At 40.1% G+C, this 25347-nt stretch overlaps 2 protein-coding genes and 1 long non-coding RNA gene across 4 annotated transcripts in view; 1 reads left to right on the top strand and 2 right to left on the bottom strand.

Moving 5' to 3' along the window:
* The first annotated feature begins 1001 nt into the window (after positions 1–1001).
* LOC138045338 (serine/threonine-protein kinase par-1-like) lies at positions 1002–22315 on the top strand. Of its 2 annotated transcripts, none has more exons than XM_068891792.1 (12): positions 1002–1245; positions 1469–1764; positions 7293–7351; positions 8584–8713; positions 10866–10910; positions 12631–12731; positions 13265–13419; positions 14736–15085; positions 16277–16304; positions 17067–17890; positions 19921–20935; positions 22054–22315. In XM_068891792.1, exons 1-12 carry the CDS (start codon positions 1123–1125, stop codon positions 22165–22167), a joined length of 3240 nt encoding a protein of 1079 aa, XP_068747893.1. In that variant the 5' UTR covers positions 1002–1122; the 3' UTR covers positions 22168–22315. The 2 variants fall into 2 exon arrangements, with proteins under 2 accessions (XP_068747893.1, XP_068747892.1); XM_068891791.1 differs by having other exon boundaries at positions 1030–1245; positions 17046–17890.
* LOC138045341 (uncharacterized) lies at positions 5642–8680 on the bottom strand. The gene is made up of 3 exons (XR_011131572.1): positions 8547–8680; positions 7128–7227; positions 5642–5777 (listed from the first exon to the last, which is right to left on the bottom strand). It is a non-coding gene; the product is annotated as an uncharacterized lncRNA (long non-coding RNA).
* A 198-nt stretch (positions 22316–22513) lies between the features above and the next one.
* The window catches only part of LOC138045339 (protein FAM91A1-like), a 24880-nt gene continuing 22046 nt past the window's right edge, over positions 22514–25347 (bottom strand). The window contains exons 22-23 of the mRNA XM_068891793.1: positions 24127–24196; positions 22514–24023 (exon numbers count right to left, since the gene is read on the bottom strand). Of these exons, the coding sequence (XP_068747894.1) occupies positions 23880–24023; positions 24127–24196 (214 nt within the window). The 3' untranslated portion in view covers positions 22514–23879. The remainder of the gene's footprint in view (positions 24024–24126; positions 24197–25347) is intronic.

Genomic DNA, 25347 nt, shown 5'->3' with positions numbered 1-25347 from the left:
TGTATGGATCTCACAGCGAAAGAAAACTTCAATCGCTTATCTTACACTACATGGCATTTAGTTAACTGAAAGTAACTCGACGCTTCGTTGAACGAACTGAATTTTTCATGACGGCCGAAAAAAACACAAAAAACTCGCAACTGGTAGGTCAAGTTTCGCGACTTGTGCAAGAAAAGGCAGGAAGGCAAAGAGTCCAGGATTATATGTGAAAAAATTCGGAGGTTCAAAACATCACATTTTGTTCGATAACTTTTGAAGATTTGATCCGCGGCACTTCGATTCGCGTGTGATGTCATTTTGGGTGGGGTAGATCGCCACATCTGTTCTTCAAACCGCATAATTTACAACGGGGTTTTCCATGACAATTAACTTTGAAATAAATTTGATTAGCCGCCGAATGTAATCCACCTTGGCTATGAAATTTCGATCGAGGGGATTACTAATCTAACAACATACGCTGCGATTTGGAAATAGTTTACTTGTATGTGTGATCAAGTTGCAGTGTCCACTTCATTTGGCTAACATAAATCTTTCATGCGGTGGTAATGCACTGTGGTCTAGAAAGAGGCCCAGGTCACGATTCCGACTCTAGAAAATTAAAACAAAATCGACCGATCGAACTGACAGACCGCACTTAACAGCAGAGCACGCGTTTAAAACTTGACTAAATTTGCAACGCCGAGCAAGCTAAACACGAGGAGCTGTTTACACATTGTGAAATACACTTTGAGCGTTTCCTCGTGTGCGTTTCTTGAGGCGGATACCAATGCATTCATCAGCCAATTTGCAGCTTTTTGGAGGCAAAGAAAAAACAATCTCGTGGGATTGTGGTTTAGCGTTTGTTTGCAGTGGACGCGGCATTAGACCTTTCAAATGTTGGCTTTCGCAAGAGTGGCTATTCTATAAGGCACGCGTCAGAACGTGGTCTGTTGTTCGCTGACCAATAAGCGCGCGGTATTCGCACAATCGTCAACAATAGGAAACAAGAGCTGGCGCGTGCAGCCACAACACCACCCGTCGATTGGCCAACCGAGCGGACCACACATGTTTTGAAATGTTGTGGCTTCTCCTGCTTACAGATGGGCCACTTTGCACGCTAGCCTATCGTGGTTATTTCACAAAATGAACGATTCCAATAACTTGGTTTTGAAACGTATCGGAACGTACGATCTCACTGGATATCGGTTAGGAAAGGGCAACTTTGCGCACGTCGAGCTCGCGACAAATCGAGTTACTAAAACTAAGGTTTGTTGCGCGCTGCCTTGTCTTTTGATTTTCAAAAGGGTTGATCTGCGACTTAATCATTGTGCCCATTGTGAGCTGTTGTCACGCACTGTGGCAGTCGAGATTCAGAACTGTCTTGTGCCGTTCAATTAAGAGAAGCGACTCGTGTTATTCACGATGATATTTGTTTTAGATATCGCGCTTTTGTGCGCTGCTCATTATCATGTAAAACTCGATCTTCCAGGTTGCCATGAAAATCATAGACACGAGGAAACTCAAAGACGAATATGTCAAGAAAAACATTCTCCGAGAAGCTCTGCTGCTCAAGAAGGTCAGCCACCCCAACATAGTGCGACTTTACGAGACTCTCAAACAGCGATCTTTCTACTGCATCGTAACAGAATTCGTTGCCGGAGGCGAACTTCTGAGTTATCTACGAAGCCAATACGACTCGAAATTGAGCGAATCACAAGCGAGACCGATAATGAGGCAACTGATTTCGGCGCTGTACCATATGCACGAGCAAGGAATTGTCCATCGGTAAGGAACTCGTTGGGAGTACCTTTTGGGGTCCAAAGCCGTTCAGCTTTATATAATAAACTTATATCTAAGGTTTATCGCGGAAAAACTAAAACTAGGAAAAGTTAATTTTCAGTAGCGTTAGAGTCATCACACTACAGGAATTCTTCCGCAGACTAAAAAGATGAGGGCGCCTTGTACAGAATTATGAACAGCACAAGAGGAAAGTATTTTAAGAAATCTACCTCAGAATGAGAAGAAAAAGACGCCTTGTCGAGAATTAGAAAATGCAACAGAGAAAAGTACTTTGTGAGATCTACCGCAGAGGTTGAAAAAATGAAGACCCCTTGTACAGATTTTAAATAGCACAAGAGGGAATTATTGCTCTGTCAAGCTTTCATATTAATGGTCGCACATGAGGATTTCACCCAAGTCTAAAACGTTAGAACCACCTTTGTAGGGCATAAACACCACAAACAAAGTACTGCTCTGTAGCTTTGATTTGAAATGGTCAGAGTTTAGGATTTAAACCGAAGTCCCGAAAATTTGCTGTGTCAATACCCTTTTCTGAGCGTAGAAGCTTGCATTTAATTCGAGCGGCGGATATATTTAAGGAATTGATCCACTAAGTAAAACTGTCACCAACAGAAGAATAATTCTCTGTGGTTTTGATTTCAGATATTGACTCAAAGTTAAGAAATCGAATTGACAACATCACAAGTGAAATGTCCTTTTACCACAACAAATGCATAAACATCAGCACGCTCATAAAAACTAAACTGGGGCATTTCTTTCAAGCGCTTAACTTTAAGAGCCGCTGTATGAATTCTTGGATCAGTCTCTCGTTGTCTTGTGTGTTTTTGCCATATGCTAATTGAGGTTTTGGTTGCTAAGACGCTGAAATGACAGTTACAAAGTCTGGCTTCGAAAGAATAAATTACTTCAAAAACTAAGGAACGATTTCCTTTTGGCAATCGTACAGCTTAATTAAGTCGCTAGGAGATAGAAAATCAAGCCAGAAAAATGGCGAAGTTTTGCGTTGTTAAGCTTTTAAGTAACGCAAGATATAATTCAGCGATCTTAAAAGTTACATTCTCTGATGTACAAGATGTTTTCTTTTCTTCGAGCACGTCAAAATCGATCAACTATTAAAACAAGGCGGAAACAATCTCGTTAATTTACACGAACGACAGCTTTCTGCTGCTATTAACACTGGATGAAAAGCTCAGAATGGCTACATTTATGTTCTGTCAGAAAGCACTCTTCTCTTTTGTTTGGATATTTGCTTCGTTTTAAATACAACTGACGATTATAAATTAAATTGCTTACAGCTCGTTTCCGAGCGACTGAATATATTAGTCTCCAAGGAACTACATCCCTCGATCCCTTGTTTTTTTCATTTTTTGTTTACATCTGTGCGATGAAAACACCAATCTGAAATCACACAGGAACGGAAAAAATGATTGGTAAAATAACTCGAGGCGGACATGTCTCCAGTCTGTAGAAAAGTTGTAAGCAAATACAAAAGCTTAGCACACAAGACCAAAAAGCGAGATACGGTAAATTAAAAACGACATTTTTTCAGAAACAAAACCCAAAGCTCTATTTCGATCTATTTCATCAACAGACACGAAAATGGCTGTATTTAATAGACAAAAGTATGACTTCTGAAAGTTTTAGTTGAATACTCTTTGGATATCTCGGTTTCGCATGAATATGTTATTTAGTCAGCAACCCTGCGTTTCGTTATCGCACTTTCCTCCACGAAAAAGTAATCCATTGTAAAAGGTCTGAACATTGTGCTTCTAGGTGTTTCTAATTTGTCGGAAAATTCAAGATTAAATCGCTCAGTCCGTTAATTTTTAAAATTGCTCGGGGCTTCCGATCCGGAATAGCTTCATAATAATTACTACAAACGCCGATATTTTCCTTGCAATCGAAGGTAAAATAACATTTCGTTTAAAAGCAACAAGTGGTTCCAATTTGAGGAAAGGTTTTACACGTCAACGCAACGGGACCAACCACAACTAAAGAAAGACTTTTCTAGAATTTCAGGGAGAGAGAAAATCGTTGCGCTAAAGAATACTTTTCAAAGCAAAAAAATTACAAAATACGCAATGCACGATGTACAGATGTCGACAAAATATACATATATTCATGTAATTATCACACAACTTGAAAATGTTTGAATTTAAACAGACGGAAACAAAACATACAGAGTGAAGACGCCATCCTTATTCAGTGGCTCAGGAAGTTTGGAAAATGTTTCGTTAACAGTTCGGGAAAGAGAAGAATTGTTTGTGAGATTACAAGAAATTCTAAATTATTTATGAAAACGAAAGAAAACCTTCCATATTTTCAATTTGTTAATTGTACAGACCACACCTGCCCAAAACAATTAACATATCAATCAGACCATCTACAATGCCTAGAATATCCGTCACACCTCTAAAACTCGGCATTTGCCGAGAAAAGGTCTCACGCAAACAAAATACGAGTTCCATAAGTAAAGAAAGAAAAAGAATTAGTTAATTATGAACATTATGAACTCAAGCACTTTCAAAGCTGGATAAGTAAAGAAGTTTTAGAAAAGTCAAGCTATCAGTTTATTCAATTTGCTAAAACGGAAGTGAGATCAAACTGTGTACATATTGTACTTCCAAAGAACCAAGCCAAACCTTAGGTAATAGTGTTTATAAGTCCAACTTTGTTCGCATTAATGGAATTATCAGAAAGTCACGTTTTAAGCCACGAGACTGCGAAAACTATTGAGGAAAATATTATGGATTTTCCGAGTGGACTTCAAAAAATACTAACTTCCGACTTTGAACCGCTGTAGCACCGCTAAAAAGAGACAGATTTCCAACTTTTGCCACTACTTTAAATAGTTTTATTGCTATCATTCATTCAACAGACGTCCAAAAATGCGAATAACAAATCTTCTCATGTTGCTTCTAATTTCGCGGCAATTTGCCATGATGATTTTAGAAGGGTTTGTATGCAATCTTAAAAGTTCGTTTATGGTCATTGTAGCCTTAATCTGTCAGTTTATATTTCATGAAAATAATCTCAGTATAAATGTCTTTTAAAAGACACTTTCACTGTGGAAATCCGTCTCTTTTTAGCGGCGATACAGCGGTTCAAAGTCGGCCAAAATCCCATACATCAGTTCACTGCAAATTTTGTCGTGTTTGCCCCCCAACCAGTTGGCGCCAAAAACCGTGGAAGGGTCTATTGACAAACACTAGAATTTTAACTCCTCGAACACGCTCTCAGAAAATCACACATCCATGCATTTAGTATCACTGGCAAACGTTAAAATCAAATAATCTTAATTTCAAACTTTAATCAAAAAGTCCATTAAATCTCTTCAGGAGAAAGTGACAATCATTTTGCACAGCACAGCAGACAAACAGCATCACAACAAACTTGCTGAAAATCCCTTTAACTTAACTTTAACTTTCAAACTGAGATCTTAAGACAATTGGCAACATAACAAGCTGCGACACAAAATCTGCACAAATCAACAAGTCATGATCAGAAGAAAGCCAGAATGATGTTATATTCTTGCAAGTATTGGCACTATTCCACATTTCCTTCTTGCATGACAGAGTTGCTTCACAGAGCCTTTGACTGGATATTATGCAAGTCAACTGCTTTCAAATGAATGATCACAGCTGTACAGCATAATTTTATTTCAATGCAACTTTACGATTTCATCCATAGACTCAAAAGCTACAACATGATAGACAATGCAAAAGGTGATCAGTGGCTTTCATTCGAAAAAAATAACTGTACGATTTTGACAACATACTCGAAAGGTAGAATTACCTACAGAATTATCATAAACAGCAACAAAGGATATCGTTAAATAGTTAGTAATTTCAGTTCCAAAAGTGCCACTTACAGATTGTACCAAGAGACTGTTTTACACGTCAACAATCAACGAAGAGCCCCTTAGGAACTAGAACTCACATTACAGACGAAATGAGGTAGAATATCTCTGCAGAGCTTGCACTAAGATCTCAATTAGCCTGGTAAATCAAATACCGGTATTAGTAAGCTGGGAACACAATGGAGAAAAGAGAGCAGCAATGTCTGAAAGTAGCCAGTTATTATATGCTTGTAGTAGACAGGGAAAATCCCTAGCCTTTGGCTAGCCTCACAACAGCACAGTCCCAAAAGATTAGTCTTTCAACCAAACATGGTTTGTAAAGTGTTCTTTTGAGAAAATTCATTCTTTTAACCAACGGCTGGGTGGGATTGGATGCTTGACCTCAATATCAAGAAGAAGACCAAAGCCACAAGATATGGACATTCCATTTAATAGGGAGCGTAAGAACATGGCATACGTAAGCCAGGGGCGGAAACCAGAAGTGAACATTTTGCATGCCTGAACAGAACTCTCTCCAATTTTTCCTGCAATTTTCATAATTCTGCAGGATTTCATCTTCAAGCACCAATGGCCAAACTACTTTTTGGCTTTCATCAATCAAACTTCCGAAGCCAAGCTGAGAGTTGACGAGAAACCATGGATCCCAAATTAATTATTATCGATGCATGACATAACCCAGCAATCAGCATCTTTGGTTCTTTGGAATCTGTACAATTTTTTTTTTACTGAAGAACCTCTAAAAAGATATCATAATCTTGGTATTCAAGCTGTTGACTAAACAAAAACTCCCATTCACTTTCCAGAGGCGGAGTCGATCTTCCCGACTATGTTCGGAAATTTGACTGATGGAAGCCAAAATGTAGTTTGGTGCTTAGCGCTTGAAGGTGATATTCCCCAGAATTATGAAAATCGCAGTAAACTAAATCATCTCTAACAGGGAAAAGACACTTAGCCCTCAACATGAGGTAGTGTTAAGACAAGTTAAATAGGAAAACAGTTCACTTCTAGTTGCGCCTGTGGCTCAAAAACATCCTGTGCTTAAACCCTTTGATACCCAAACCGGCCTAAACCGGCCAGACTTTTACTCTTTCTAACGCCAGACGATTTTACTCATCAGTGGGGAACCCCTGGGAGGCAATGGGTTAACGACGGTGCCTACTATTGTTATTGCGCATACATTCTGTGCATCTCGAGATACTCGGGTTTCCTATCGGTGATGCTTACCAATACAGGGATATTTTTGTGCAGTTGAAAACTATGCAGTGAAAGTAGATTTTAGTAAGTACTCTTGGTATCTAAAAAGAAAATTGGGGGTAACCACGCATTCTTTGGAGATAATTAAGCTTCAATTTGAAAAGAAAGAAAGCCATACATTGCTTTGTATTTTAGAGCTTTTAACAAATATTGTTCATGAATTATCTTTGAAAAATGCGTGGTTACCCCCTATTTCCATTTTGGATTTCAATGACACTTGCTAAGATCTATTTACCTTTGAATAAGTAGGCATCGTCCTTAAAGGCTTCCTAAAATCCATGGTATGCTGCTGGGGAGTGGCTCCAAAATCCCATACCTTTAAGATCCTTTTTCCACTGAAACACAACGTTTTTTGAGGAAAAAAAAATTGTCCTAACATTGAGATGTTGGTTATTTTCAGAGATCTCAAGATGGAAAATATTCTCCTTGATGAGAGCAAAAAGAACATCAAGATAGTAGGTACAAGATTAAAATTAATGTTTAGATTTTTTAGAACTTAGTTGCCAGAAAATAGCCACACAATAATAAATTAATATCTGAAGATAGCACAACACAATTCAGTTCACTGGAAAACCTTCTGTTAGCTCTTGTGAAGACCTTGTACTCTTGAAAATACATCAAAACTGCTTTCTGCATCAATCAATGATTCTTCTAGGCTTATCTTTTCATAATTTATCCCCCCTCTAGTATTGTAAATCTGTCAATTGATAAGATCAATAAGGTTCAAGTCCTTTCAGAGGAACAAATGAGCCCATTTGTGTGGCTTCATAGCTCAGATGGTAGAACATTGCACCGGCGTCGCAGAGGTCATGGGTTCAAATCCTGTTGGAGACACCTGGATTTTTTACGCTGTCTATCGGAGACACTGACTTAACACTCAGACACCCAAACCGGCCTGAACTGGCCAGACTTCGTATTTTACTCTGTCTAACACCAGGTGATTTACTCGTCAATGGGGAACCCCTGGGAGTCAATGGGTAAAATTGTTCAGATCAGAGCGATGACCAAAATAATTATTATTGAGCCTTTAAATTTATCATTTGACCCTTTGTTACACCCATTTTCCCTCATTAAATGACAATAACGACCCTCAAAATAATCACTGGACAAAAAAGATGAAAAAACCATAGCTGAATGTCCTGTGAAGTGAAGTGTTTATAATTATATGGCATTAGCAATTCTCAGGCTAAATGGAGCACTCTGGCTGTTTATCTGTTGGGGTTTTACAGTATATACCATTACCGTGGAAATGGTCAGTTTCAGTATTTTTGTCTCTCTCCTGGGAAATTCAAGTTGAGAGAAACACAAAAAGTTTCCATAAAGCAGTATTTATTTTTTTCATCACAACAGTACAATTACAGCAAACAGAATTTAGTTTCACAGGGCTGTAAAAGGTTACCATTCAAAGTTCACTGGTCAATGGAAGACAAAGATTACCGAGGAGAAGTGTCCGATTATTGCTCAAAGAAACAATGCCATATAATAAGCAACTTATTAACCTCACTTGCTTGGGACTGCACTGGGAAATATTGCATTTGGCCCTCAGTCATTCTTGTGCAGACCTTGCTGCACTCAGTCCATACTGCCACAACCTTGGGCCAATATTCCCCAGTACGGCCCTCACGCTCAGTTAGTGAGAGGTTATTATTATTACCAAACAAATCTTTCTCTTTGTCCAAACTTGCTGGTAGACTTTGGTCTCAGCAACATATGCCAAGGGGAAAATCTTCTAAAGACACAGTGTGGCTCTCCGGAATATGCTGCCCCAGAACTCTTTAGACGTGGCTGTCGATATGGAACAGAAGTTGATTTATGGAGTTTGTGAGTACATAAAAAAAATAAAATGTGGTTTTGTTGTCTCTACTCTTATCAACAACGATTTTCATCATCAAAGTGCTCAAAATGTTGTGCACCTGGCAAGTCCAAACATTGTTTTTTTACCACAATATTCAACCTCAAAGGAAATGTTCATTTCAGAGCATTACAAACCAAGATTGCAACAAAAAGAATGAGCAAGCGTTGTCTATAACTTTCTCACAATCTGATTGGTTTATTTCCCAAAATGAGCATTTCTGATTCGCTATTACAATTTTGAGTGACACATTGACGTGAGCAGTGTTATCTAGAATCTTATTGACAACAGCAAATTAGCCAATCGGATTGCAAGATTACAAGAAATTGTGAGAAAACTCAAATTTGAAATTCTATACTAGTTAAAACATCATGTACTGACACTTTTAATGAACTCATGAATGTTAAAGATTCATCTCTTGATTTGGTAATGACATCTGAGAACATCAAAATGTCATCAGTTTCTATTTTTTTAAATTCTTATGAAGGTTCCAATTTCTAGAGGGTGGCTTTTGAATTTCCTCACCATTTACATCCCAACACAATCTCAGTTCATTTTTTCCACCACTAATGAAGACTCACAAATTTGGTTATTAGTACACCTCTAATGACACAACTTCATGCAGCTTTATTGTAAGAAGACAGGGGAATAATAGTTTCTCAGAAAATTAGCTGCTGATAGTAGGTTATTCTTTTATCTTTGAGCTAATTAGTCTAACTAACCTTGTTCTACTGCAAAAATTCTTTCCAATTTTCCAAACACCAACAAGACTAGTAATTTAATTAACATAAATATTAAAGAATAATTTAATAGCTGCTATTTTTACATTCAGTAGATATTCATTTTATTAACATCCCATTGCACAAAAATGTTATTGTACTGATAACATAAAATAAATTAAATATAAAAATGAATTAAATTCATTATACTTTACATGCTAATTATAATAATAGTGGCTCACCCGAACTTCTCTTACTCATGCACTCCGTGATGTCCTGCAGCAATGCGGCATACAACCTCAACATTATTTCTCACATAGCTTCCGTATTGGTGCTGCGACTACTGCAGCTGCTGCAGGGATTCCTGCCTGGTTAATCAAGGTATTGGGTCGTTGGTCTTCTGACTGCTATGAACGTTACATACGAACTCCTCAAGAGACACTGCTGGCTATCCCTAAGCAACTGACAATGAACTGAAGTAATAATAATTATTGTAGGTTAGACCCTTCTTTGTTGTCTCCCTGATGACCAGTATCATGACAACTAGTTACTGTTCATTATGGCTATGCATGCCTATATCGTATCCTATTTCTTCTACATGTGGCAGTTGGTATTCCAGCCAACGTCCACACAATTTACTGTGGGGTGATTGTGTTCCCCCATTCTTGACCAGAATATTTTGGCTCACACAATCGTGGCAGGGAAGTGCACCCTGGGCTGCACTTTACCCCACAGTAGGTGGGACAGCCCTCCTTGGCAATAGGTCCGGATTGCTTACTCCAAGATGGTACAACTCACCATCTGACCTATTCTCCTTCCAGAAGGGCACCCCTCTTCTGGTCCACCCTATGTTACATTCTAACGTAGGGTTGCCTCTAGAGACACCGCTACTCTAGGGGGTCCTCCTAGGGACACCGCTACCCTAGGGGGCATAGGCTCTGCCTTCCCTGCCACCCAAATTCCGCCAAAAGATAGTGATTAACATAATATTTATATTTAAAAAAAAAAAATTATTATAATAATAATAAATAGATAAAAGGAGATTCTGTGTTCCTCCTTTTCTAGTTTCACAAGCCTTGCAGAGGGTGGGGGGAGGAGTAATCATCATTACCCTCGGTTGCCCATGCCCCTCTCCTGGGCATGCGAATATCCCCCGCGGCTTTCCCCCCTTTTTATGTCACTGACCCTTAGGGACTCATTAATGGAAGATTTTGTATCTCTAGTGCATCAGAAATGAAACACCCTACTTGTTTTATACAAATAAAGGTTCAACATTATTGAATAAGAATGTGTTTCACTTTGGATCTCCATCCTGCTGATTCAGAAATTTCTAAAACCACGTTTTTGAATAATTAACACTTATCAATAATTATCACTTGTTTGATGTGATTTTTGTTTTCAGAGGGGTAATCATGTATGGCATTGTTGTTGGAAAGCTTCCATTTCGGTAAGAATAACTCTTTGCTATTTTTTCACATGCAAACGAGTTTTGAAAATAACCAACTTAGCCAATGATATAAAATGAAACCCAGAAAGATTCCTTAAAACAGATAGAACGACCCTAATTTGTTTTCTCATTTCCCCCAAAACGGAAACGTCGCTAATATTTATCGTGAGTATATAGCTATCGACATACAATTCCAAAAGGGAGTTATTCCCCTTTGATAAAGACAGACTGAAAGCTCACCTGGTTTTTCAGAAAAGAAGCAAAAAATATGCCAGAAATCACCGAGAGCTGTCCTTACATTTCCCGCCAGGCGTTAAATGCCCAAGTGTGTGGGGGAAGACTGGATTCAAATGATGCTCCTTGGGCGTTTGCCATTTACAAAAAATTTCCGGAAATTTCGGTGGAAATTTCCATGGGGTGAAAAACGTGTTCCATTTAACTCAGATCCTTTCGCCGCCAAGTGATTGCGATTTTACGCAACAAAACCGTAACCGTAACCCACAATTCCTCGATTCGCTCTGACGAAGGGCTCACGCTCGAAACGTCAGCTTTTAGAATCTCTGTACGGTGGCCAATTTACAATATCAACTCCGTTGATAAAACCAAATTTTTGTATACCTTTTCAGGAGTTCCGTTTCATGATTCCGGAAATTTTCCAGTGGAACGAACCAAAAACGTGTGTTCCATTTACATCCCAACCGGAATTTCCGGAATTTCTTGGTCTCTCCTATTGGTTCGAGAATCTATACATTCACCATCAAAGAGGCCATGTTACGTTATTTTCGGGTGCTTGGGTGAAATCTTTAGTTGATCATGAATTTAAAACTCGTGGGATTCCTTTACTGATAATATTATCGATACATCACAAACAAGATGATTCTGAGCAAAAACGACCTATATCCAGGCAAAACAGAAAATTTACTGAGATGCGAAAACAATGATGATCGATGCGTATGCTCACGTTCCTTTTTGAGCCAGAGTTGAAAAAATTATAGCGATTACATGGATTTTTCAGCCTGTTTGCCAGGGCTGAAAATCATAGCCCGGGTTGAAACCTTCTCCATGTAATCGCCACTTTCATTTCAAGAGGATTTCTTTCAAAAGCCGGGCTGAAATTCACCATGTAAACGGGCCCTTAATGAAGGATACAAAGATGATTTTTGCTGAATGTGTGATAGGCCTCTCCGTTTACAAATGACTATAAGCGGCTACACCCGTTACGATTATATGGGGGGGGGGGGCTATTATATCCAACATTAGTATAAATACACAGGTGATTATACAAAATCGCGCGCTCTCATTGGCTCGCTATCTCGGATTATCAGCCGATAATCACCTCGACGGAAAAAAATGGCTGCCAGTAGTCGTTTTGCCACTGTAAGTGAAGATGATTTTCGCGTTGAAATGTTTTTTTTTTTTTCTCTTTTTTGAAATAATCACCTGTGTATTTATACTAAAACAATTATTCGCCTCAGGCTCAGTGATTATCGGTGAATATTCACCGATAATCACTTCGCCTTCGCCGAATAATTGTTAAATAGCAACTGTATTTAAACTCCTTTTAGCGAAAAATTTGCAAAGAAAGAATGGAAATTAATCCAAATTATAAACAGCACTGGCTGCCCAGCAGTCTCTGAAAAAGCAAAACCCTGCAGACAGCCATACGTTTTCAGCGAAGGAGAAAGAAAAATATAACCACTTTTTCTTTTTTGCTCTTCAGAAGCTCTCACTCCAGATGCAGAGGTCGCAATGACTTAGTTGACCAATCTTCCCGTGGGCTGTCGTGTACACACAACAAATATTTATGCCACCTGACACATCGTAAGTAAGAACAAACATGAACTTAATGCAAATCAAAGCTAAAGGCCAAATACTGTTCCATTTTTCTTAGCTCACACTTAGCTAAATTTGCAAAAGTGACCAGAGGACTCTAATATTACCCTTTCATTGTGGCAGCCCCTGTAATTTTGCAGCGACAGAACCAACAGATTACGGTGCGCAAAGAAAGAGCGCAAGAGGGCACCGAAATGTCAACATCAGCAAGTTCACGACTTCATAATACTGCAGTAAATTCAAATTATGTGCTCCGTATCTTTCTTCATTTCTTCATAAAAACAGGACCAGTATTTCTATATTTTTGCAGTTTTAGTTCGTCAAAAAATTGCGTAAAACTGCAACTGAATAAAGTTCACTCAAAACGAGAGTAACCACCGTTTTTTGAACAAAACGTTAACGTTTTCCAGATTGATAAGTCAACCTTAAAAGCAACGATTGTGTTACAGTCAGGGTCCATGACTAATAAGCCAGAAACAACATGAAAAATTGACCAAGAACTGTATTACATTTCTTGTCAGAATGTCGTGATTTGCTATGGAAGCTGCTGGAGCCTAGGCCTGAGTTGCGTTTGCCTCTGCTGGATGTAATGGTCCACTGTTGGGTTACGGTTCAAGGAACCGCTCCACTCGTACCGTACAGTGAAGGACCCATTGATGAGAAATTGCAAGACAAGGTGGGAAATTCAACAGAATGTGTTGATTTTCATAATGATCTTGGAAATTACTGCAACACTCCCTAAATGCTCTACAACGTAACCGTCGATGGATGACATTTTACAGTAGATGAAGCCTAGAACTTTTTTTATTACTTCACGACTTTGGAATAATCTACCTGCTCGTGTCCGGGAAGTTCACAAACCTTTTGCAACAATGCTTTACGAAACTTAAGTTCTTCTGAGATGTGTACACTTATAAACTAGGGGTGGTCAATATTTGTATCCCGTTTTCTGTTTCTTCTTCTTTTTTTTTTCAATGTTTTTTTTTCTGTTCTATACATTTATTGATTCTTCAATTCCGCCGTAAATTACTTTTTGTTGACACTCGTACATTTTTGCACCCTGCGAGCAGAGCCTCTCTAAAACTTACCAGAGGTCGAGCAAGAGAGGCTCTGAAGAAATCGTGTCAAGTCTCGTAAGTCGCCTCAGCCCAAATTTCTGGGCTAGTCACTCCAGTCAAACCGGTTTAGGTAGCGCGCGCATCATATTTTTGACAAGGCGAAGGTCAAAATCGAGCCTTCAGTTCGAGAATCAATATGACGTCTTGGAGTGCGATCGAGACGTGGCATGGGTTTGAAACTGTCTCCAAGCAACGGCCTGCGCATACTCAATGAAGACTTCAATTTTACACGATTTCTGCACAGTCCTTTCTTTCTCGTCGTGTTAAAAAAGGTTCTGCTGGCAGGGTGACACTAGGGAGCTTAAGCAACGACAATGGCGACGGCAACGAGAACGTCACGAATTTGCATATTTAGTGGGTAAAAACAATAGCTTTACACGCCCTGCACGTGCGTTTTTCACTTTTGTCCATTTCGTTGCCGTCGTCAGCAAAACAACAACGTGAAATAGCCAAGTTTCTGGTTTTATGAAGAACGTCAGCACTTGAGGATAAATTTTCATTTTCTCTCCTAAAATAGAGTGCCGGTCCGCCTGGTGTCATCTGTGAGGAAGTACCACACCCTTGTCATATTAAAAACGTTGAAATAGTCACGAAGCGATTAAAATAACGAAAATTTATATTTTGAGATGACGTTCTCGTTGCCGTCGCCGTTGCTTAAGCTCCCTACTGTTGTAACGAGCCTTCGTTGGCCCAATAATATCACGTTTTTGAAGAAAAAGAAAGCACTGAAAAGATGAATAAAAAATACATAAAATAAAATACATCGCACGTGCAAAGCATCAGTGGAGTCATCGGTTTAGTTCATTAAATTAAGCTTTTCGCTGCTAACATTGCAGCTGAAATTCCCCAATGTTAACAATTTCTGTTCATGTAGGTTTTAGAAAAAGCCTCCCAGCTTGCTAAAATCAGCAAATCAAGGATCGCTTTTCACGTTCAGCAGAACAGATATGACGCCATGGCAGCGGTTTACAACCTTCTGTTGGATGAAGAACTCAAACTTGCCTGGAGATCATACTGCGACCAGAAACATCGATCGCCAGACAATTCCGTCATCCGAGTAACCATAACAACCGTTGGCAAGGATAAAAAAGAGGCTGAGAACCAGGCTGGAACCCAGGATTTGGAGAGTGGAAGCGCTTGCAAGTCTGAAGGCTCGGACTCTCAGGCCCAAGAAGAAGAGGACAATAAACATGTTTCGCCAAAACCGATAGTTCAGATTTCAAAGTAAGTTGACAGCTTTGTGTTTCTTTCCACCAAGTAATTTGTTCTGTTAATAAATACGCATGTGCAGATGGGGAATGAGAATTTAACACGTGGGTACACGAAAGTTCGCCTTCCCCAGGCCTAAGCGGGAAGCCTGCATGCGTTTGTTTATGATAAATGCCTGAGTATACAAATATGAACCTTACATTCTATGAACGTACTCTGAAACCGCTCGTGCCAATTTAGTTTTATGATACTTCGCCCACAATAAACGACGTGAACGAGATTACGAAGACTTAGTATAATGCAAAAGTACATTTTGAGGTGAGGTTTTCACGTCGACGTTGCCGATCTTAAGCTCCGTGCAACGGACGCAACAACTCCCAACTTTGTGGGGGAGGTGTTGGTTCTGCAGCTGTTGGATGGGATGCCGTGAGCAGTTGTATGCAAACGGACGCAACAAGTTCCAACAATATAACGACGTGCACTGTATTATGGGAAGGATACGACCCATAAGACTTTGTAAACTTACAAAATTCGGCTGTCATCTTTTTTCGGCATGTTAATGCGTTGTTGTCTTCATGGAGACCATATCTAATGCGGATGCGTGGCCCCAACAATGTTGAGAACATTCTCGTTACCGGAGCCTTGGATCTTATGTTTGCGCATGACCACAGGCTCTGGGAAACTGTATGTAGGAGAACATGCGCTGTAGGGTTCTTATAGTAAAAAATTTGGCTATTTGAACCTTGCGGCGCCTGTTCACTCCTCGTGCTAACATGAATGCACCAATTAGAGACGCTTTTGATTGTTCTTCACGAAAACCAATGAGAAGATACTTTGTTTCAAGGCTCCCAAGAGCACTTCTCTCCCTCAGTCATACATAGAAGAGAAGAGCTCTGGGGTCGAGATTGTGTTGAGACGGATCCAACATTGTTGCAGCTTCCGCGATCATAGAACAAAAGAAATGTTGGGACTCGTAGTTGAAAATTCCCTTAACTGAATTGCAGCGTAGCCTTATGTCTAAATTTTGGAACAAAAAAGCTTTCAAAGGAAAAAATCATTCTTATTTTGTGTGTCCAAGGAAAGAAATTCGCGTAAAAGAGAAGTGATATCTTACCTGGGAACTCCTCTATTTTTGCTTAGGTTTTCATTTTACTTAAATAACACGTATAAAAAGTTATTAATCAGACTTTTTTTGTCACCTTGTAGAGAAAGCTCCGACAACACAAAGCCACAGGTAGGTGCAGTACTGGCTTTACGCTTTTTTAGGTGGTAAATATATAGAGATTTAGCATCGCGACAAACGCCTTCCCCCTCCTCTTCCTTATTTCTGGATGTTAATGTTACAAGTAAAGCCCTTTTAAAATATCTTGGTCTTTTTGCAAACCACAACACCAAAAACCAAGGCACCCCGCTTAGCTCTTGGTCTGGATCCACCACTGTTTCTTTCCAGTTTACCAGTTTCAGCACATGGACTCCATCAATTTGACTACTGTCGATAGTTATTTATGTGCTGTCATCGAAAAGTTGTCCATTAAGAAGATTATTTCTCAAACTCATTAATAATTTATAAGCCAAAAACAAAAGAAATCACTACCGTGAAGGAAGTTTGGATACGTGGTCTTAATTAGCATAAAATTTCGCCAACTTTGATCCCAAATATCTCTTAAAATACTGATTCCTTTGAGAAGCAACATCAGATATCCAACCACCTCGAAATCGGTTAAAAAACTCACTTCTTGGTGTTTGGATATTCGATGAAACACTCCTTCGCCGGGGTTCGAACCCGCGACCTTCCGCGTGGAAGCCCGATGCTCAATTAACTGAGCTACAGATATCTCTCAAAAGAGAGGGACACGTTAGCTTAAGAGAATTTCATGTTTTTTTTTTTTGTTTTGTTTTTTTTTTTACAAATATTTTAGCAGATTGAATTTTATCATGAACCAATCAAAATTCCCCACTGTTACGATTTTCATAGCGTCCTTTGACCTGTCTCCAGGGACTGTGGATCAGGGGGTTCAAAATCTGCACCGATGAAGCCCGGTTTCCCAGCAACTTTCCCCATGCCAAGACACGCCCAAACACGGCCGCATCAAACAGGTCATCAGTGAAAAATCCTTCGAGACTACATGGGGCCGTCTCTCCGACCTGTAATAGATCGAGATGCAAGTCGTGTATTCCGCGGTTCGCGCCAAAATTTGAGAGCAGGCTGCATGGGAAGCAAGTGGTTTTATCACCAAGGTTGAAGCCGGAATCGCAAACGGTGGCTGCGGAAATAAAAGGAGAGGGGACAAGGAACTGCAAAGAAAAGCAGGAGTCAGAGTTTCCAGCCAAAGAAAGGTTGGAAGAAGACTCTTGTCATTTTACAGATCATGTACTCCGCACGGACAAAGCGTCGGAGAATACCTCGGAAAAACGTATTGATGATGATCGAACCGAGAAAATCGATGTTAATTTTGAATATACAAAGAAAAGTGAAGAAAGTGCAAAAAATCCTGATTTGGCAGATGACTCTCGTGTAAGGGAATCTCCTGAGACAAGCAGATCTGATAGAAGCAACCTGGGACAAAGATTACAACAAACCAGTGCCAAGGTTGCTACCTCAAGGAGAACTGCTTGGTCGCCAAAGCGAATGCCTCCCGCATCACTAGCTGCTCCCAGTCCTAGCAGGGCTGTGTCGCCTCTGAAGACGAGTGAGTTCATTGATCTGGCTGACTACCAAAATTATATATCACAAACCCTTAAAGCGCGGAATGCAGAAAAACCAGGGAGAGGATCAAAAAGTTTGGCCAAGGAAGGAGAGAATGAGGAATCTATTAACAGGTAACCGATAAGATTTTACTGGGTCCCTAAAGGTAAAAATTGGTAAGTATGGCTCAAAATGTCTGCACAAAGCTGAAGTCATGATCTCATCAAGGTTCGCCTCTATTTCCACTATTTCCACTATTTCCTTGAGTAAAGTAAAAGTAAAGTAAAGCAACCATATTTAACGTCGATAACTCGTAACAGTAAATCAACTGACAAACCTGAGGTCGACGGTGCGCTCATTTTACTCCCCCCTCTCCATCAGTGCTCCGTCTTACCGGTATTTAAAGCTACTTAGCTACACGGAAAGGAAAGAAGTCGAAACAAGGATGCGAGATCCGGGAATCGAACTCAGGACCTCTTGCACCAAGGCCGCGCACTAACCAACTGTGCCATCCTTGCTCCTTTCCCAAGTGAACTTATTTTTTTCCCGCGAAAATTATCACATTTCCCTTAAGGCTGAGATAGCTCTATTTTGATTGGCTCTTACAACTAGTGGGCGTGCTAAATCCCCCAAGGATTCACCCCACCCCTCCCTCAAGATGACCTGCGGCTTTCTGATACGGCGACAACGCCAACGCCACAAGACAAGGCCATACACAAATTTTTTGAAGTGCAGCTTTAAGTATAGTGGTGCAATGCTCTGGAATAATCTTCCCTATGAGGCAAAGACCGCAAAATCGCTTTCTGATTTCAAACGCAAACTTGCGTCCTCGCCCTTCATGCTTTCTATTGGATCGCACTGATTCTATGTAATATACTTCTATTTTAAATAAATATATACTTTATTGTAACGTGTTTACCTACGCCCCACCTGGAAACCAGCTTTTGTTGTGTGGCTAGCATAGTGAAATAAAGTTGTATTGTAAGACAGTATCATTGGTTAAAAAAGGAGAAATAATCGCGCTGAACGTACAGCACGCATTTGGCACATATTTTTACGGAACTCTGTGTAACAGTGACGTGAAATATGCAAATTTGAGGTTTTGGCGTTTACGTAAGCATACTGGTGTGAGCCTGGTTGCCCTGCACGTGCGTGTTGCATTTTGGTACATTTCCTTTGCCGTTCTCGTCCTGACAACGAGGAACCTCAAGCAAAGACGACGACGACGGCTGCGAGGACGCCACAAAACAATGGGCTTATATTAATGAGCAAAAACAAAGGCTCTGCACGCCCAGCACGTGCGCTTACATTTTGATACATTTCTTTGCCCTTTGTTGTCTTGACAACGAAGTGAACTGATCAAATTTGACGTCATGCGGAGGACGCGAGCACCTGACGACGATGAATTTTAAATTTTCTCGCTAAATGTCCAAATCTTTCTCACCAATTTTATTCTTGGAATGTGAACTCATACTTTCCATGCTGAACGACATGAAGTAATCGCAAAATTATTACAGCAACGGGAAAAAATAATTTTAGACGACGTTCTCGTTGCCGTCGTCATTGATTAAGGTCCCTAACGACGTAAACTGACTAAATTTGAGGTTGTGTGGAAGACGTGATAACCTGACTAGATGTTTTTAATTTTCTTCCCAAACAACCACACCGTTCATGCCAATTTTATTCCTACCATGATGATACACACTTTCCATTCCAAACGGGAAATAATATTTTTGGACAACGTTCTCGTTGGCGTCGCCGTCGTGCTTGCGTAAGGTCCCTAATGGTCTCTGACTGGACGCTTACAGTTTTTATCGTTGATGCGCAAAGCGCTAGAAATGAAGGTATGACATGGGAGTAGATTAAGGGTGCGTTCGATTGACCGTATTCCGGGATAGGAATACATGGAATATAAGTTAGAAATCCTTCCTTTTTAAGGAGACTCACATTAATTTGACAGTAATTTGACAATCACATTGTCAAACGTCTTCTAAAATGCTGTTTTAAACATATTTTTATTATCCTTGCTGCTTCGAAACGCGCCAAACATACCGTTTTAACCATCGCTCCACATATTCGTGAATAGGGTCAATCGAACGCGCCCTAATTAACAAAGTCGATGCGTCATAAACTTGTTACACCCTTTGTTTGTCTTTCATTTAAGTTTTGCTACTGCATACCAGTCTTACCTGAGGACTACCAAACCGCACCACCAGCGCCTCTCGATAATGCAGGCGCAGGAAATTCTTCATTACGAGTCGAAATTTCATAGCAAGTATGGCAGAAGATCAAGTACCGAAAACAGCATGAATAGCACTCGGCCAATCAAACAGTCAGAAAAACCCAAGTTGTATTACAGTCACGCACGCTGTATCACGCCATCTTGCGCCTCAGTCCCCAAGAAAGGGCATGAACAAAATTGTACTTTTCCTGAACCTGGCTACATTAAGGGAGTTAGCCTTCAAAAGGATACGACGGGATCGTCGCAACTCACTGATAAACGGGACGAACATAATGAAGATCAAACTCCACTCAGTCAAAGCCCTATTGGTGGCCCAAATCCATCAGATGAAAGTATTCTGCAGGAAGACAATAACACTATGAACTACAATCTGGAGAGGTTCAATGAATTTCCCCAGCGCAAACTCAGAGGAAACTCAACATTAAAGACCCAGCCCAATGGCCTGAACCCTGAACAAGAAGAATCGCTTAAAAGAAAAAAAGAGAAAGAAGATACCGAAAGTCGCGAAAGAGAAAAGGTCGACTTTCTTAAAAAACTGGAAGATCAAGAACGACAAAAAATTATCACGGAATACCTACAATTGATGTATTCGCAGAATGGACAACAGACTCCTACCAACAATAGCCGAAAGAAGCCTGAATTCAACTCACGATCCTTTAAAGTGTACAAACAAGGCCGCGTTTATTCGGTTGTGACTCGGTCACCAGATGCGACTGGGTCTGGCTCAATGCAAGTTATTTCCAAGCCAACTCCCATTTTACACTCGGTGGCACGCGGAACGCAAGGAGAAAAAAAGATTTTAATTAAGTCTCGCCCAGGAGGGAACAGTGCAAACGGCGTGAGATTTGTCAATGACTGGAACAATAACTTGTTTAAGGAGTACATTAACAGCTCAGAGAGAGATACCACGCAAGTCAAAGAAATAGACAAACTACAAGTAAGTGAAAGAGAATACTGCTCTGATACGTTTTGCATTGGTGACGACTTTTCCGCCATTTACACCAATGACACTTTTTTTTTCTGCCACTGACACTAGTCACGCTATTTTTTTCCGCCAATGGCAGTGGTTATGTGACTTTTCCTGCCAAGGGCATTGATTACTCAACTTCTACTGTCACGGACATTGTTTGCACGATTTTTGCCCGTCACTGGCATTAGTTACGCGACCTTTCCCGCCAGTGGCATTGGTAACGGTGTTTTTTTTCCCGCCTCGTGGTTAGTGCGCTCGACTCCGGATCGAGTGGTCCGGGTTTCGGGCCCTGGCCGGGGACATTGTGTTGTGTTCTTGGGCAAGACACTTCACTCTCACAGTGCCTCTCTCCACCCAGGTGTATAAATTGGTACCGGTGAATTTAATTCCGAGGGTAGCCCTGCGGTGGACTGGCATCCCATCCAGGGGGGAGTAGAAATACTCCTAATCGCTTCATGCTACAGAAACCGGGATAAGCTCCGGCCTAATGGGCCACTTGGCTCGTAAGGCTTGGAAATCAACCTTGTTTCCAAGGCTTTTCCCTTCCCAAGTAGTGAGAGAAAAGCCTTGGGAACGAGGTTGGTTGGAAATAACTCGGCCATCTTGGAAATTACCCAGAAGGTGTTCGAATGTACTTTCCGCGTTCGTGACAGGTGGCTGAACGAAAGGTGAGTGGTACATACATTGCACTCTTATTGTGTGCAGTAAGGACATGGTCTAAAGGGTATTATTTTGGCCACCCTTACTTGCCCCAGAGTAGGCGCTTTTGATACTTTTCGCCAATTTTGTCGTCCCGGATGTGCGGAATTTGACTCATTTCTTCAGGAAATGTCAAAATCCCTACCCTATGCCCTACCCCCCCCCCCCCCCCCTCCGGGCTTAACATTGATAGGTGCATAATCATGAGCATCTGACAGTTGTTAATAACATGGGCATCCGTTAACTCGAAACATTTGCACAATGGGTCACACAACATTCTGTCACACAACAATCTGAGCAAGTAACGTCAGATTTCAGATTTCCACATGCATAACTGAGTTGGCTCACACAGCCTTTCATTTAACAGTTTGCTATCCAAATTGCAGATGAAAGATCCAAGTTTCTGGTTAGAGCAGCATTTAAATGGAGTGTTAGATGAATCGACGATTGGAAGAAGAGACATACAAAACTGTCAACAGCTAATACCAAGGGAAACGTGAGAATTACACTCATAAACAGACAGATATTTCGTTCTCAAATTAACGTCTTATATGGCAATGAAAAGTTGCCAGAAATTTCACCAAAGTTTTAAACAAAAAAATACTGTTTCATAGGTAGTCCTGTCACAAATTTAAAAGCGATTTGAAACAAAATTGATTTCAAATAATTTTCTTGACAAAGTTGTGGTCAGTTTGCAACATTTCTTGCACTAAGTTTTGAATATTTAACGAACACGAAAGACAGGCCAAAGATATATGTTATAAGTAGGTCAGTTTGTGTTCATGTGAAAGGGCAGTTTATACTAATTAACATGGCCACCGAAATTTTTAACGAAACAGACCTGTCTTAAATACCATAAATCCAAGGATTTTTATTAAATCTTTTAAACTCTAATACAAAGTTGACTTCAAAATGGTACGTTTGTACTATATGAGTAAAAATAAATTATTAGCCTATTTACAAGAATTCTCCCTTATTATAACCATTACTCTTAAAGTTTATATTTTGTCTTCGTCGGTATCACCTTTCTGGGAGGCCACGAAAGGAAACTTTTCTTGGCTTTCTTTTTGGTCCGTATCACCTTTTTGGACATACATTGCATTCTAAGTGACCGCGTAAGTAAAACGAAAAGATATTTTTAAAGTTCTCCTCGTTTCTCGCATAGAATTGCGATGATTAACTACGGACAGCTGTGATGCCGTCTCTACATTGTGGCAGAAAATAATTTTCAAGCAACAACGAGGAAAATCGCTTTCGTATTCTGAGAACAATACAATTGAATGGTTCTTAATTACGTCAGAAGTTATTTAATCGATTTCGTGCGCATTACATTAGGATCCTTGTTGACTGGGTTAAAAAGCACGCGCCACGTGTAAGCCAATCAGAAGAGAAAGCAGACTCATCGGTGACTGGCTCGTACGCATTTTTCCGCGCTGAAAGTTCCTTGCGTCGTGATTGGGTAATTGAATTGTGTACGTCTGCTGTGCTTGCCCAAAATATGGTACTTCGACACTGAAGCAATCGCTGTATCCATCTCAACCAAACAAAACAACTTCCCCATTGTTAACACAAACCGGCATCCCAGTCGAATCAGGTGCTTAGGGGCGAAGATTTTACTACCCGTAAAATAACAAATTTGACATGAATTTTGCTCATAAAACGGATCTTCTTTTACTCCCAAAAACGAGGAATTGCAATTTTTATTCATCCGTAAATAGCATTTCGAAACAACAATGAATTCAATTCTTAAATTCGTGTAAAATTTTAAACACATGTCTTTCTGTAAAAAAGCCTTTATAAAGTTCTATAATAAAGGCTCATAATGAACATTTAAACTCATCGTCTCGCCAAATATGAAAACTACGGCAGTCATTTCTGGAGAATTAAATACTGATAAGTCTCATTATTTAACCGAACATAATAGTAGTACGCCAGTCGTGGATATATCTTTAATATTTCTAAAGGATAATTTTCATCGATGCCGAAGTTTGACCGCTGGTGTGGATAAAAATATGTGCCGGGTTTTAAGCACTGAGAGCTGCATTTGGACCAGGCTCAACTGAAAACGTTTCAGTTGGGGCGGCCAAGTTGGCGAACCAAAACTAACCACTATTCATACGCAAACATTGTGTTCTGTTTCGGTTAAAAAACTTGGTCGATGATGATGCTAGTGGTGACGCTCTATTATGATAAATTACGCCATTGGTCTATGTCAGCTGCCATCCCAGACCCCCAGAGTTCCGTTGAAGAAGCACAGATTTCGTGTTGGGTATGGAATAACAGACGCCGACGAACCGAGCCCTTGAGGCAAAGACGAGTTCATATCATTGTCTGATTCTTGGAAGAGCGTGGAGTCCTGTAAATGAGAAACAAATGCCACAGGTTTGGTAAACTGACGTGTCGTTACCAGTCTCGCTGAAAAAAATTCATCGTAAAAATTCTGAAACGGAATAACCTACCTGATGTTTCGATATAAAGTCCAGAAGACGCAGAGTAAGTTTCCGGCTGGAGTGAACAAGTAACTTTAAACTGTAGAAGAAAAGTGTTTTTCAGTGCATTGTCGATTTTATAACGAGATTGCTTTACTTTTACTTTGCTGCTTTAGTAAAAGTGCCAAACGGACATTTCGCTACCATTTTATCAGTGATCCCAGCAAAAGAGTCTCCATGTTGTCCGACAAACCTCTTGCGTTGTTTTTAAATGAGGCCATTTTCGCTTTTATCTTTATTCGATGAAAACCTTTGCTTGTCTGTTTCTCAGATAGGGAATCCCCAAATCGCCTGTAGATAGTTGAATTTTTTCTTTTTTGGGTGCGTCAGAAACCCATAAGGGTTGAAACGTGTTACGCGAGTTCACAGCTTCCGAATATTCAATGCGAACTGATTGGTTGAATGTTTCAGTGCTAAGTACCATATTTGGAAACCCCTCGCTCTTGTTGTTCCAAATATGGTACTTAGCACACAAGGGGCCGTTACACGTTTCAACCCTTATGAGTTTCTGGGTGTGCTCAATTGACCTCTTTAGCTTGCACGTTTGGTTTTCCCCTTTCAGACCACGTGATGTTATTCAAAACAACAGTTTCTTTCAAATTTCGCCTTATGCACGTGCTTATGTAAAAATAACTTATGAAAAAAAAAAAAAAAGAGGATTCCCTCGAGAACATCACGTGGTCTGAAATGGGAAAACAAAACGTACAAGCTAAAGAGGTCGATTGCATTGGTTTAGATTTGCGTTTGCTTTCGTATGTATCACACGCTTCGGTTTAACATGAAAGTTATTTCTTAGAATCGTACTTGTATGCTGCATTTGAAAACTTCACATTTAAGATTAAAGATATACCGGCTTCACTTAGTGATTGACTTAAAAATCTCGCGCCACTTTTTGCAACCAATAAGAAGAATGACATCAACTGCAGTCATTTAAGGACGTTCGCGCGAAAAATTTTTAACATTGATTTTTTTCTGAAACTTTTACCACGGTAAGATAATGAGTTAGTTATGTCAGAAATGTAAAAAAAATGGGGGGTCACCGACTTCGTTTTGGAGAGAACATGCCCGGAAAAACACCCAAAATGTGACAAAATCGGGCTTTGTTAGCGAATAAGGCCAGTGTCTGTAAACCCAAATATATTGCAATTAAATCTTTGAAGTGAAATCTTCTCAGCCAAATATTGTTTAAGT

The sequence above is a fragment of the Montipora capricornis genome, chromosome 4, assembly GCF_036669925.1.
Source record: "Montipora capricornis isolate CH-2021 chromosome 4, ASM3666992v2, whole genome shotgun sequence".
Classification (NCBI taxonomy): Eukaryota; Metazoa; Cnidaria; class Anthozoa; order Scleractinia; family Acroporidae; genus Montipora; species Montipora capricornis.
Note: the sequence above shows the minus strand (reverse complement) of the source record. Positions and strands in the feature narration are given on the sequence as shown.